At 44.8% G+C, this 14,459-nt stretch overlaps 1 protein-coding gene across 1 annotated transcript; it reads right to left on the bottom strand.

Annotated features, from left to right (window-relative positions):
* Window positions 1–360: 360 nt before the first annotated feature.
* Window positions 361–3,850, bottom strand: MYB4R1 (myb domain protein 4r1). Its single transcript, XM_086494837.1, has 7 exons — window positions 3,667–3,850; window positions 3,437–3,598; window positions 2,627–2,941; window positions 2,351–2,509; window positions 2,114–2,266; window positions 1,584–1,796; window positions 361–1,482 (listed from the first exon to the last, which is right to left on the bottom strand). The coding sequence occupies exons 1-7, from the start codon at window positions 3,792–3,794 to the stop codon at window positions 927–929; spliced, it is 1,686 nt and encodes a 561-aa protein (XP_086350963.1). The 5' UTR covers window positions 3,795–3,850; the 3' UTR covers window positions 361–926.
* Window positions 3,851–14,459: the final 10,609 nt, after the last annotated feature.

The following is a 14,459-nucleotide window of genomic DNA, read 5'->3' as shown; positions in this document are numbered from 1 at the left end:
TGTCTATAAATGCCACGCCCAAAAGTGAAGTGATCAACGGCAGAGGTTTAATCTTTTGTTTTTGATCCCTTCTTCATGTAATTTAAAAACTTAGGCTTCCGACGGGCCTTCACCCCTGGACCTCGCCCTCAGCCCAAAGCCCCCGCTCCCCTGATCACGTGCCACGCCGTAGATTCCTCGACTCCCACCCTGTGGCATTTATAGATGAGGACTGCAGACCAAGTGCTCACGATAGTCAAAAGACTTCCTGTCTTAATGTAAAAAGAATGACATATGATGTAATAAATAAGGAATTTCCCAGAAAGAGAAAGAAAAAGAGAGAGAGAGAGAGAGAGAGAGGGAGTCCCATGACTCTTGACGAGAACTCAACCGCAATACATTTTTTGAAGAAAATAAGGTTTATCTACCAATAGCAAACTTTTACAACCATGACCATGTAAAATGGGAATACAAAAAGGACAGCGGTTAGAGCTCCACATAGCCTAGCGCTGTTGTCCAATACCATCTTCATTCTTCTCTCCAGAATGCCCACCAGAAGTGCCCTTGAGCCATCTCAGCCTCAGGGCAACTCAACCAAAATCGCATTCAAACGTACTCCCTCCAAATGTCCACGCGTGCTGCCGGCTGCTCTGGATTGCTGCAAGGCAAGCTTCTCAATCTGTATTTCTCAAATAACCTCGTTTTTACCATTGCCATTGCAAGTATGTATAAGGGCAGGGCAGGGCGGGGCGGGGCGGGGCGGGGCTGGGCTTCAAGGAACCTAAGGTGCCTCTCAAAAACATGAAACCAATTATATTTTCGTTTCAACTCCACTCTGCACTGCACTGCAAGCTCTCTTGTCCAACTGAGCTACAGGAAATCGAATTTGTATTAGCTTAACAAAACTCCAGGTGATCTTCTATTTTCAGTTGGGATAACTCGTCATATTACGGTGCTTTCTCCAAAAATTCATGCAAACCCCAACTGAAAGGCCATGATAAAACTGCCTTAACAGCTGTTTCAACATCCTCATCTTCTCCAACACTTTCAGGTGCCTCCTTGCCAGTCTCGTCAATGTCTAAATTTGAAGAGCTATCCCCTGCTTTAGCTTGCCCCTTGTCCCCAATTTTCTTGCTGGTAGAGAGAGGCAAGAGAACTGCGACTGAAGGATTTTGTGTCTTCTCACAGATATTTGCAAGCTCTTGCATGGCCTTGACAAAAGCTGTGACTCCATTCTTGGAAGGGTTGCATCTTCCTTTTGCAGTTAACCTTTTCCCCTTCCCTTCTCTCCTCTCTCTCCTCCGTTCAGGTGGCTTCCTGTGCTTGTCCCCAGGATAGTTTGTTGACATACCAGACCGTTTCCATGCAACCATTTTCCCTGTGGCCCTAGCTTCCCTTAGCTTCTGTAGTCGCTCCAACCGACGCTTTTTTGAAAGTTCTGGTGTGACAGCAGGCACACCAACCTCAACTCTTGGTGTTGCACTCATCCCTTCCTCACAAAACCTGCATTTTTGGGGAAAACAATGAGAAAAGAGACTCAAACGTAACGAGTTTGATTTCAAATACTGAATTGATATTAACATCGTTTCAGATTTCCCACACACCCAACCGGTTCCATAACGATTGAATCATCTTGTTCACAATCTTTCTCAACTGTCTTGAACGCCCCTGCCCCTGCCTCCGGAACAAAGTCACTTGGGCGCAATTTTGATCTCTCTCTTTTTCGGCCAACAAAATTACTTATAAGAGCAGCTTTCTGTATTTTATTATCCTTTTGAAAAACTGATAGAAGCTCCGGATGTAGATGCTTCCATCTCCTGCGGCATTCATCCAACAATGTGGTTAAATAATCGCATAACTGTATCCTCAAAATCTGTTCTTACTTGCAAGGATAGTCTTATGTGCATAATTTACGAATGCATAAGTGCAAACACAAAAGATAATAAATGACTGTAAAATTTGCCTGTAAGAAGAAGTAACAACACCAAGAACATGCAGTGGTCGAGTACGTGTGACCCCCCCCCCCCCCCCCCCCCCCCCCCTTCTTTCTCTATCAAAGTAAAAAAGAAAAGGAAAAAATCCTCTCAAAATCTTTCCCTGGTTGAGTCGTGATCTAAAGCAACAAATTGTTCACCTCCAGCATTGGCTGTCAGTTCGTGGGATCAGTTCACTTGCAACTGTAGACCATCGATGACTCCCATGTCTTGTAACAGCTTCCTCCAGTCTTCGATCTTCTTCAGGATTCCATTCAGCCCATGTCAAAGATGGATCCAGTACATTGCACCATCTTCCAAGGAAGCAGAAGATCAGTTTACCAAAGAAACCCTTGAAAACAACACAAAAAACAATGGTTTAACAAAAGCGTATGTACCTCTCGCGACATTGAACCTCAGTTCGACCTGGGACATGGACAGCTATGAGTTTCCACATCCTTGGTCCATAAACCGATACAGCCAATCGCAAACGTTTATCTTCGTTGATGGACCATCTACCGGACTTCTGCCGTATGGGATTAAGAATTTTGTGCCATCTGCATACGCAAAAAAAGAGATATGAAATGGCTTTTTTCATTTATAGAAAGCAAATAGAGAACTAGAAAATTGTTATCTGCTGAAAATGCCAACATATGTCACAAGGACAGGCGCACCTATTCCAGCACTGGGGGCCTGTGCGCCCTTCAAGTTCTGAGGCTACACTTAGCCAGTCCTGGTCCCCATATTTCTGTACCGCTGCACGAAGCTGCTCATCCTCCTCATGTGTCCAGGCACCTCTCACTATGCCTGCATTCAAGCTGCGTTGGTATCGAACCAAACATTGAGAAATCGACCGCCTAGAGCCCAGTTCTTGAGCGATGAGGTCCCAATTGCATAATTTGTGCTGTTTGACAATACTCCATAGTTTCTTGTCCTCAGCTTTAGTCCAGGCTCCATGATTAATCAAGCTATCTTCATGATTTGACCACCTATGTAAAAAAAAGAATATGACACAACCAAAAATATTAACACTAAAAAGATATTTTCAATTTTGAATCATTGCAACAAAAATGTTATCCGCCTTAATAGAAATAGTGGGCGCATAAACCCACTGGTTCAAAATCCACAACACCTATGATCACATCCCCATCAGCGGCTTTTCCCAGCCAGAAACAACTTTAGTTCTGGCTTGCTACGATGAAGCCAGCTACTCAAACAAGCATCACACTACCGACATTACCAAAACAATTTGTTCCTCAACATAAAGTCTTTCTTTTGTTGTAGGTTGCCTGTATCCATTACAATCTGTGAATCTTAATGATTCAAACTAGTTTGTGTTTGATGCACCTCTTGCTAACAAATAGATCATAAATTCAGTGTAAGACACAGTAAAAACACCAAAATTACACCAACTTCAGTGCAGAAAATAACACCACAAAAGGACAACAGGATCAGCTTACATAACGAATAGTAAAAACTCTTACTGTATCCAGCATTCTGTAGGGCTCCGACCAATCACATACAGACGAGCTACTTCATTCCAGTTGATCATTGGCAGTGCTTTTCTAATGTCCTCAGGTGTCGGTGGATTCTCAGCAATAGTCCTTACTTGATCATCTAAAAACGTTGGATCATTATTGCTGGCACTGCAACATTTCTTATATCAGCAATTTGCTTTTCCTGTCACTGTTAAAGATCATAAAATGGCTCATACCTGTACAGATCCATTACTGAGCGAATGCGACTTTCTTGAACTTGCTGTTCTACACCCTTGACAAGCTCAATCCTTTCTTCTCTTGTCCAAGATTTTGCTTCGAAATTCAAGCAGTGCTTTTTCTGCATTGCCCGGAATTTGGCTACATCTGCATTTTCAGGTGGCCTGCACCTACCCCACTCGGCACTCTGACAAATGCACACTATAGTTAAAGGTTGTCTGTTTTGACAGTTAGACAAACTATTTGTGACAAAGAAGTGACAAGCATGAGATATGCAAAATGGTTGAGTTCTCAAAGAAACACATCAGAGAAAACACAATTCATCGCTTTCCAAAAGGCAAGCATAGAAATGAAGTACTATGTAGTGTGCTGTCACAAGTGAGGTGACGTGGCCAGACATGCGATTAGGGTTTTGTAAAACCCTAACCCTACCAATTTAAAAACTCTGGCCAAGGGGCCTAAAACCCCTTTAAAAAAAAGATGGCACAAGTGCTGACGTGGAAGTTCTTTCACCTCGTTCATAATTTCATCATTATGGGCTTTGCTTACTCTATAAGGTCACCGTTTTGGTGGCGTGCTGCCCGCAATCAAATCAATCATGTGATCTTCAAGTCACTCCGGAGGTAGCTCTTTAATCAAACCCTAGAGAAACTAAAACCGGCCTGTTCAATCCAAAAAGGGCGGTAGACTTTACTTTAAACCTTGATTTAGCTTTCACCCATTATTAGTCGTCTATTTTACCTGCGCTATAGTGACACAAGAGAGGGGAATGGGATACAGATGCTAGAATGCACCTGTATGAGAAGACCGACACCAGATTGGCCCCTAACTTAGGCGCCCCTTTCGGTATTTCTTTATTCTTTAAAAGAGGGAATAAATGCTGTGGATCCCTACAAGCTGCCCCGCACAAACTTGGCTGAATTTTGACTGTTCCGGCCTGATTTCGACAGCATAACTGTACTAGGACCCTTCACAAACAGTATTCCCACGCATTGACTGACTTTCCCGACGCATACGGGCGCTTTGCAAAACCTGGCGAGAATCTGCAGCACGCTGAATTCTCTGTTTTCAGCCCTGAAAATGCGCCAGATCACCTGTACAGCGGTCCCCTTGCGTCCCCGCACTTCCTGGGGGTATTAGGGTCCGTTTAGGGCCAAAACCCTAAACCTGCAAAAATACACAGCAGGCTGTAATTTACTGTTTCGGGCTCCGTTTCGCGTGCCGGTCGCATCCGTAGCAAGTCCTCGAGCTCCTGCACCTGTAGGGCTACTTGCCCTTTGAATTGGACGAGATTTCTGGCGTGAAACCTCTCCGAATTCACCTGTACCTGCGGGGGGATTAGCCGCTAGCTAATCCAGTACCTGTGCAAGAGGCTCTTGCCTCGGCAATCGCGCATGAACCCACACAACTGTACATTGGTCAAATGAAGAGCCCACTAGAGGGGCATAACATACTGCCAAAGGGGAGAGAGAGGGCAGTGCGTAGCGTGCAGGGCATCACTCCTGGCACCGCACTGTGCATAAGAGGGAAAGCAAGCACTCCATAGCTCTTAACCTGTGACAAAACTGAAAATGAGGCTCTCCCCCTCCTAAATTCAGCGCCACTTCTTGATGCATGAGGCAAGTGCACCAAAAGGTGCCACTTGGCACATTTATAAGCATTTTCCCGTTTCGGGGTTGCCGTCTAAAAATATTCCAACCGGTTGCCCAGTTGACTTCACGGCAGAGTAAGAAAATGTTCCCCTTGTCATTCCGGCGGTAATGACGTCAACACATTTTCAGGTCCCAAAATAGCAGTTCCCTAAATTTTAGGAGATGCTGCCATTGTATCTTTCTAGGTCATCCGACCCTCTTTGTACACTGTGGCCACACCCAGAACTGAAGTATAGCCTCTGTAGCAAAGGATTCCACTTTGGCTAGTCAATGACCCCACTTGGCTAACCATAGTCCTTGTCCAACCTTAGTGCTCTCTTGCCCTCAGGCCTGGACTCCCTCTGGACAGTTCCACACTAGCTATGCAATGCAGGGCAGTTAGATTTCCCGAGGGGTGTTTCCAAAAAGTGAAAGTAAATAGATAATAAGAAAGAAATCAACAAAAAGGATAGATAGTAGTCACACGCTGGTGACATACCCCCCTCTTGAAATCTCAAACGTCCTCGTTTGCATCTATGTCGTACATGCTTACTGTCAACACTGATGTATTCAACACCTGTCGACACATATACGACACATACATGCTCATTGTCAACCCTGGTGTATTCAACACTTCGTCGACTCATGTATTGCCTGCGTGTGAACCCTGTCCCAATGACATAGTGGTAGCTGCGCACTCTGCCATTGCTTTGAGTCACTAACTTTCCAATGACAAAATGGTAGCTGCACATTTTGCCACTGTCTTATAGTACACGTTGGATCCCGTAACACTTTCGAGCATACCCAAACCGACAGTTTAAGAATGCAGTTACACATGTACTCCTCAATAGAAGCAATCACTGTATCCTTGACAAACTGACAAGAAATACTCACTTCTATAGCACTAACCAAACTTTTGGACATTCCATAAGAGCAATTGCCAAACTGACAATCTGTACAGCTCTAACATTCATGTAACAGGTATTTCATTTGAGCTCACTTTAAATACCATGTACATCATTTGTTTCAGAAGCCATTGTAACACTGACAATCCATGTAGCTCTGAAACTCAAGGGGTCAAGGTAGGTTGCAAATCGAAGGCTTCAAGGTAAAGTGATAACACAGTTGGTGACTCTGCAAGTTCACCTTCTTCCATCCACTTAGCATCCATTGGTGGATAGTTTCTGAACTTTACCAAGTAACGCCTAGCAACCTTGCCTTTCACTTTCCTTTCTTTGTGTGCCAAAATCTGTTCAGGGACCAAGATCTCGTCAAGTTCCTCGACTTCCGGCTGATCTTCAGCTGGCATATCTTCTGGCACATCACCCACATAGGGTCTGAGAAGACTCACATGAAACGCATTGTGAATCTTCCAACTGTCAGGCAATTTCAGCCTATATGCAACATCACTGATTATGTCGCATACTTGAAAAGGCCCATAGTAACGCATGCTGAGCTTTGGAAACAGTCTTTCCTTGCCCTTCATCTTCTTTAACCTTGCCTTTTCAAAGCGTAAAAGCACCCAATCACCAAGTGAATATACCACTTCACGACGGTGACGATCAGCTGCTTTCTTTTGTTTTGCCTGAGTCCTTTCTAAGGCCACTTTGACCTTCTTGTACATTTCATCCATGTCCTGAACATACTTATCTGCTTCAAATATCTTGTCCTTTGTATGCAGTATGGGAGGAACTTTCTTGCCACCTTCAACTATCTCAAAAGGTGCCTTGCCAGTTGATGAATGCATTGTATTATTGTATGCATACTCCATCAATGGCAAATACTGCTCCCACTTTCCTTTATGCTCTGACACATAACACTTCAGCAGATCTAGGACAGTAGAATTTGCCTCTTCTGACTGCCCATCTGTTTGAGGATGAAATGACGAAGAGAATTTGAGCGTGGTGCCCATATTCTCAAACAAGCCTCTCCAGAACAAACTTGTCATGCGTGGATCACGGTCGCTAACAATCGACTGTGGCATGCCATGATACTTGAAAATATTGCTCATAAACAAGAGTGCCATCTGATCTGGCTTTATCTTCTTCCTGACAGGAATAAAATGAGCCTGTTTGCTAAATCTGCAAATAATGGTCCAAATACTATCGTTTCCTGTCTGCGTTCTCGGAAGATCAAAGATAAAATCCATAGCAATACTTTCCCATGGTTTATCTGGAATAGGTAGTGGTTGCAATAACCCTGGTGCCTTTTGCCTGTCAAACTTGACCTTTTGGCATATTAGGCATTCTCACACAAAGGCATCCACATCCCTTCTCAATGTAGGCCAATAGAAGAATGTCTCAACCGCTTTAACTGTAGCATCAATACCACGATGCCCTGCATACGGTGGGACATGACTCTCTTCCATAACTTTGCGTCGCAATGGCTTTGTGACACACAATCTGCCATGCATCATCATGAACCCGTCTTTAAGAAGATAGTGTTCATGACGTTGTCCATCCATTAGTTGCTCGAAGACCCTTGCAAAATCTTCATCATTTTCATATTGTTCTCTCATATCATCAAGTTCATGATGATAAGGAATTGACACAGCTGAAATTTGTGGCTTCCTTGACAAGGCATCAGCCACAACGTTCTTCTTGCCTTCCACATGCACAATCTAAAAATGGAACATGGACAAGATATTTGCCCATCGCATATGCTTCTCAGATAACTTTGTCTGTGTCAAGAAGTATCGCAAGGTCTGATGGTCCGTTTGGACAACGAAATCTGCACCTAGCAGGTAGTGTTTCCAACTTAAGAGCGCATGAATCACAGCCAGTAACTCTTTCTCATAGACCTGCATGGTCATCTCTGGCCCTTGCAAAATTCTGCTCTCATAGGCTACTACCCTGCCATCTTGCATTAGCACAGCACCAATGCTACTACCGCAAGCATCACACTGGACCACAAATGACTTCCTAAGATCTGGCAACACAATGACTGGATCGGAAGTCATCTTTTCCTTTAAGAGATTAAAAGCTGAAATCTCTTTCTGTGTCCATCTAAAGGTGACTGCTTTCTTTTGAAGAGCATGTAAAGGTGAAGCAATCTCAGCGAAATTTCGGATAAACCTTCTGTAATAGGAGCATAGTCCCAAAAAGCTTCGGACATCATGCACCGTCTTCAAATTTGGCCATGACTTGATCGCTTCAACTTTTGCAGGATCCATTCTGACACCATCCTTTGAGACAATGTGTCCCAGAAAGTGAATCTCTTCCAGAAAAAACTCACTTTTCTTTGCATTGATGAGCAACCTATGACTGCCTAGCTCTTTGAACACAATGGCCAAGTGATGCCTATGCTCCTCTTCATTCTTTGAGTAGACTATCATGTCATCAAAGAATGTACCAACAAACTGCTGGTGTGGACGGAAAATTCTGTCCATCATCCTATTGAACGTAGCAGGAGCATTTGTGAGACCAAAGGGCATCACTAAAAATTCATAAAGGCCAAACGTTGTTCTAAAAGCAGTCTTGTGCACATCCTCTGATCTAATGCGGATCTAATGGTACCCACTCTTTAGATCTATCCTGCTAAACATAGCTGCTCCTCCTAATTTGTCCATAATATCATCAATTCTAGGTATAGGGAACCTATTCTTGATGGTATTCTTGTTCAATGCACGGTAGTCGATGCACATACGCCATGAGCCATCCTTTTTCTGCACCAACAACACTGGAGAACAGAATGGAGATGAACTGGGCTGAATCAGCCCCTTTTCTAACAGCTCCTATACTTGGCCCATTATCTCTTTCTGCTGAGCCGCACTAACCCTGTACGGAGGCTTATTTGGTGGGCTACTGCCTGGCACCAAATCTATCACATGGTCCTCGGGTCTCTCTGGCGGTAATTGAGACGGTAATGAATTGGAAAAGCAGTCACTATACTGTTGTAAAAACATTGACCTTTCTTTATCTAGCCCAGATAAATTTGATTCATCACAATCTGACACTTCACGTGCAAAAACCAAGTACGCAGAAAGATGCTTTTTCATTACAGAAGTAATAGCAGAAGCTGATACAGTAGGAATAGACTCCCCTTTAAGCTTTACATCCAGAATATGAGTCTTTCCCCTGCTTTGTACAGTGATCTTTTTGTTGTAGGCATCCATGATTCCCTGTACACGAAACAACCAAGGAATACCTAACAACACATCACATCCGTCCAGTGGCATGATGTAAAATTCTTCAGCATCTACATAGGACTGGATATGTAGACGCAACTTTCCACTGATGGGTGTCACAGCCTCTATATGGCCAGGACATGCCAAACCTGCCTCTGCTGTATACCCCATCTCTTCAGGTCTGATTCCCAACTTTGAAGCCAATTCTGGGGAAATGAAGTTGGCTTTGGCACCTGGATCAAAGAAGATAAGCACTGTTTGATCCCTGACCTTTCCCCATGCTCTGCAAAGCTCACTTGCATCTGAATTTGGCTTGTCGCCCACCATATCTGGCACTAGACCAGCCATGGGCTTCTTTCCTTTCCTGTCCTCCTTGTCTTCAGAATCAGCTGGCCTTTTCTTTGTAGGACAGTTGTAAGCAATGTGGCCAGGCTGCTCACATATAAAGCATTTGTTCTCTGTCCTCAGGACCTTCTTTTGCTCTTCTGACTTGCGAGGAAAACGTCTTTTCCATTTCTTTGCTGGTCCTTTTTCTGATTCAGCCGTAGCTTTGTCTTTCCCTGCGTTGGCCGACTCCTGAGTCCCTTTAGGAGGCTCATTGGGAACGTGCTTCTTGGCTGAATTTTTCTTGCCTAATCCTGCCTTGACGCCAGTGTTAAATTCACAATCTTCTCCCTTGAGCAAACCATTGCCAGTGTTTGCTACCTCGATGAGCTGCGTCAAAGTAGTGACTTTTGTCTTCGTGCAGTATTTTCTCAATCCTTTGGGTAGGCCACAACAGTATTTTTCAATCTGTTCTGTCAATGGCACAAATCTATAGGAAGTTACTGGAAGTAGAGCTTTCCAAAACTTCCGATTGTAATCATCCAGATTTCTACAAGTGGCAGCATTAAGCTGGTGCCATTCTGTCATGACATCTGCTTCAAAGTCATCAGATAACCATGCTGCTGCAAAAATCTGCTTGAAGTAAATCCATGTGGACGGAGCTTGCCCTTGAAGAAATAAAGTTGTCCACCATTGTCCCGCATTCCCTGTCAAGAAAGTGGCTGCCTTGCGGACCTTTGAAGCCTCTGTAAAGTTCCCCCCTGCATAGGCCTTGTCAAACTGCTGGAGAAATGAAAGAGCCTTCTTCCTGTCATCAAACCCTGTAAAGGTCGTGAATGACACACCTTTGCCACCTTCTTTGTACGGAGTTGGCCTCTCCAGCGGCGTTAAATTGTCATATGAAAGTGACTGAAACATGGGAACACTATTAGGGTTCATCTGTGTTCCTTGGCCGCTATTAACTTGACCTGGAAATGCCATATTTGGCTGCTGATTTGTAATTCCAGCCATACCAAAATTTGCCTGTGGCATCCCAAATTGGCCCTGAGTGCTCTGAAACCCTGGTTGCATACCCATGACACTGTACATGGGGTTAGGCATCATCGTTTGAGCACCCCCAAACACTGTTCCTGGCGTATAAAACTGATTTCCAGGTGGATGACCAGCCATGCTCTGGAATACGGATCCACCTCCAAAATAGCCAGGGTGTACTGAAGGTGGTGGGAAGACCTGTTGCATAGCCTGTAAGTTGCTTCCCTGCACATTAGAACCAGCTATAGGCTGTTGAAAGGTGGCGGGCTGAACTGGTACAGCCTGAAAGACTGGCATCTCAGCCACCTGTTCTTGCACCTTAGGCACAGGTTGTGGAGACTGCATGTTCTCCGTCAAGTGTACAGGTGTTTCCATTGACTGTGCGGTATGAATCACCTGTGCTCGAGCCTTAACAGGCTTTTGAATATGATCCAGTGACCCAACTTGCTGAGACGGAACAGGAGGTTGCAGAAAGGCTAAAAACCTCGGATTCTACATTACTTGTGTGAACATAGCCACAGCAGTAGCCAACTGGGTCCTGAATATATCGTCATCTGTCTGTGATGGTCTTGACGACTCACCCACTTCATGTGTCTGTTGACCCTGTGAAGAGGAAACCTCTTCAGTCACATCATCTGGTCTGTCAGCCATAATTGCAATTCCCAGTGTCTGGTGTATGATCCTCTGTGTCTTCAAGCCCAAAACTGACCAAGGCTCACTTCTATGGGAAAAAGTGATTTAATCCCGTCGATGGAACCATGAAACCGGCCTGTTCAATCCAAAAAGGGCGGTAGACTTTACTTTAAACCTTGATTTAGCTTTCACCCATTATTAGTCGTCTATTTTACCTGCGCTATAGTGACACAAGAGAGGGGAATGGGATACAGATGCTAGAATGCACCTGTATGAGAAGACCGACACCAGATTGGCCCCTAACTTAGGCGCCCCTTTCGGTATTTCTTTATTCTTTAAAAGAGGGAATAAATGCTGTGGATCCCTACAAGCTGCCCCGCACAAACTTGGCTGAATTTTGACTGTTCCGGTTTGATTTTGGCAGCATAACTGTACTAGGACCCTTCACAAACAGTATTCCCACGCATTGACTGACTTTCCCGACGCATACGGGCGCTTTGAAAAACCTGGCGAGAATCTGCAGCACGCTGAATTCTCTGTTTTCAGCCCTGAAAATGCGCCAGATCACCTGTACAGCAGTCCCCTTGCGTCCCCGAACCTCCTGGGGGTATTAGGGTCCGTTTAGGGCCAAAACCCTAAACCTGCAAAAATACACAGCAGGCTGTAATTTACTGTTTCGGGCTCCGTTTTGCGTGCCGGTCGCATCCGTAGCAAGTCCTCGAGCTCCTGCACCTGTAGGGCTACTTGCCCTTTGAATTGGACGAGATTTCTGGCGTGAAACCTCTCCGAATTCACCTGTACCTGCGGGGGGATTAGCCGCTAGCTAATCCAGTACCTGTGCAAGAGGCTCTTGCCTCGGCAATCGCGCATGAACCCACACAACTGTACATTGGTCAAATGAAGAGCCCACTAGAGGGGCATAACATACTGCCAAAGGGGAGAGAGAGGGCAGTGCGTAGCGTGCAGGGCATCACTCCTGGCACCGCACTGTGCATAAGAGGGAAAGCAAGCACTCCATAGCTCTTAACCTGTGACAAAACTGAAAATGAGGCTCTCCCCCTCCTAAATTCAGCGCCACTTCTTGATGCATGAGGCAAGTGCACCAGAAGGTGCCACTTGGCACATTTATAAGCATTTTCCCGTTTCGGGGTTGCCGTCTAAAAATATTCCAACCGGTTGCCCAGTTGACTTCACGGCAGAGTAAGAAAATGTTCCCCTTGTCATTCCGGCGGTAATGACGTCAACACATTTTCAGGTCCCAAAATAGCAGTTCCCTAAATTTTAGGAGATGCTGCCATTGTATCTTTCTAGGTCATCCGACCCTCTTTGTACACTGTGGCCACACCCAGAACTGAAGAATAGCCTCTGTAGCAAAGGATTCCACTTTGGCTAGTCAATGACCCCACTTGGCTAACCATAGTCCTTGTCCAACCTTAGTGCTCTCTTGCCCTCAGGCCTGGACTCCCTCTGGACAGTTCCACACTAGCTATGCAATGCAGGGCAGTTAGATTTCCCGAGGGGTGTTTCCAAAAAGTGAAAGTAAATAGATAATAAGAAAGAAATCAACAAAAAGGATAGATAGTAGTCACACGCTGGTGACAGAAACAGCAGGCTTGAGCTTGCAAAAACTCTTGTCGTTCTTTCTCTAAGTTTGACATGCTTGACTTCTTATTTTCATTGAGTTCATTTAAGTAGATCAAGTAAACAAAGAGACTATATTTCATTGATTTTGAAACAGCAGAAGCAAATACAAGTAGGACAGACTCGCCCATATATTTTACATTAAGAGTAATTTCTTTGCCTTTCTCATTCTTCGAAGTGGCCTTTCATGCCTGATAATAGACCATGACGTTGTTCTTGTGGTACCAAGGGATCCCCAAAAGGCCCCTCGAGAGGCATGATGTAAAAGGTGTCAAGCCCTCAATACCCCTGGCAATGCAACCGAAATTTTCCTATGACAATGACATCTCGTCCTTGTGCCTCCATCGGTGGTCCCATTTCTTTAGGCATAATTCCAAGTTGAGTTACCAATTCAATTAAGATGAAGTTGGCCTTGGCTCCTCCATTGAAGAATACAAGGACTTCCTAATCATGTACTTTGCCCCACATTCTGCACAGCTCCGTACTCTCCTCTATGGGTTCTGGGCTTGTCCCTACAAAATCCAAAACCAATCTTGCCTTTATCCTCCCTTTCTTTGCACGCTCCTCCGTCGCTTTGGAACTCTCTAGTTTGTCCTCTACTTGATCCTTTGTGTCACGAGGACGTGGCAACTGTTAACTATGTCACGAGGACATGGCAATTGTAGCTTGCTAACCTTAGTTCTTCGTTTCTTTCCAATGATTTTTGTTTTATTTCTGAGACCCTCTTTTTGAAGTTATAAATAGTCGGACATTGTATGGCCAATGTGAACGGTAGTTTCACCTGCAGACGGGAAGTGGCTCGGCACTGGAATTCGTATGGTAAGAGGATGTCTAGGCTCAGTACAAGATCATGTAGGTCCCCCGTCGCACTTAGCAAGTTGGTGGAGACTAGGAAGTGAACTCAATAAAGGCATAAAGTCAAGGTAGGATCACCAACAGAAAGTATCCGACAATTGGGCCACATTGCACTTTTGGATGCGTCCCAATGAGGATAGATGGTCAGATGACCAGTGGGAGCCCAACGGAAGCATTTCCTAAAAATTAGGGGACTGCTATTTTGGGCCGTGAATTGTGTTCGCGTCATTACCTTTGGAATGACAAGGGGCACATTTTACAACTCTGCCGCGAAGCCAATTGGGCAACCAATCGGAAGATTTTTAGGCGGCAACCCCGAAACGGGAAAATGCTTGTAATCGTGCCAAGTGGCACATTTCTGTGCACTTTCCTCTTGCATGAAGAAGAGGCGCTGAATTTGTAGCTGGGAGGGCTCATTTTTCAGCTTTTGTCACAGGTTAAGAGCTATGGAGTGCTTGCTTTCCTCTCTATGTACAGTGTGGTGCTAGGAGTGATGACCTGCACACTACACACTGCTCTCTCTCCCCCCTACGTGTAGTTATGTGATGCC

This window comes from Adiantum capillus-veneris, chromosome 22 (genome assembly GCF_014529385.1).
Source record: "Adiantum capillus-veneris isolate H3 chromosome 22, ASM1452938v2, whole genome shotgun sequence".
In the NCBI taxonomy this organism is placed as follows: Eukaryota; Viridiplantae; Streptophyta; class Polypodiopsida; order Polypodiales; family Pteridaceae; genus Adiantum; species Adiantum capillus-veneris.
Note: the sequence above shows the minus strand (reverse complement) of the source record. Positions and strands in the feature narration are given on the sequence as shown.

Bases quoted from the DNA above. Each gene is read 5' to 3' on its own strand.
- MYB4R1 (XM_086494837.1), bottom strand. From the start codon at position 3,794: ATGCAGAAAAAGCACTGCTTGAATTTCGAAGCAAAATCTTGGACAAGA. The intron at 3,599-3,666 runs GTATGAGCCATT...GAAATGTTGCAG, and splicing joins TCAGTAATGGATCTGTACAG to TGCCAGCAATAATGATCCAA. The intron at 1,797-2,113 runs GTGAACAATTTG...TGAATGCCGCAG, and splicing joins ACTGACAGCCAATGCTGGAG to GAGATGGAAGCATCTACATC.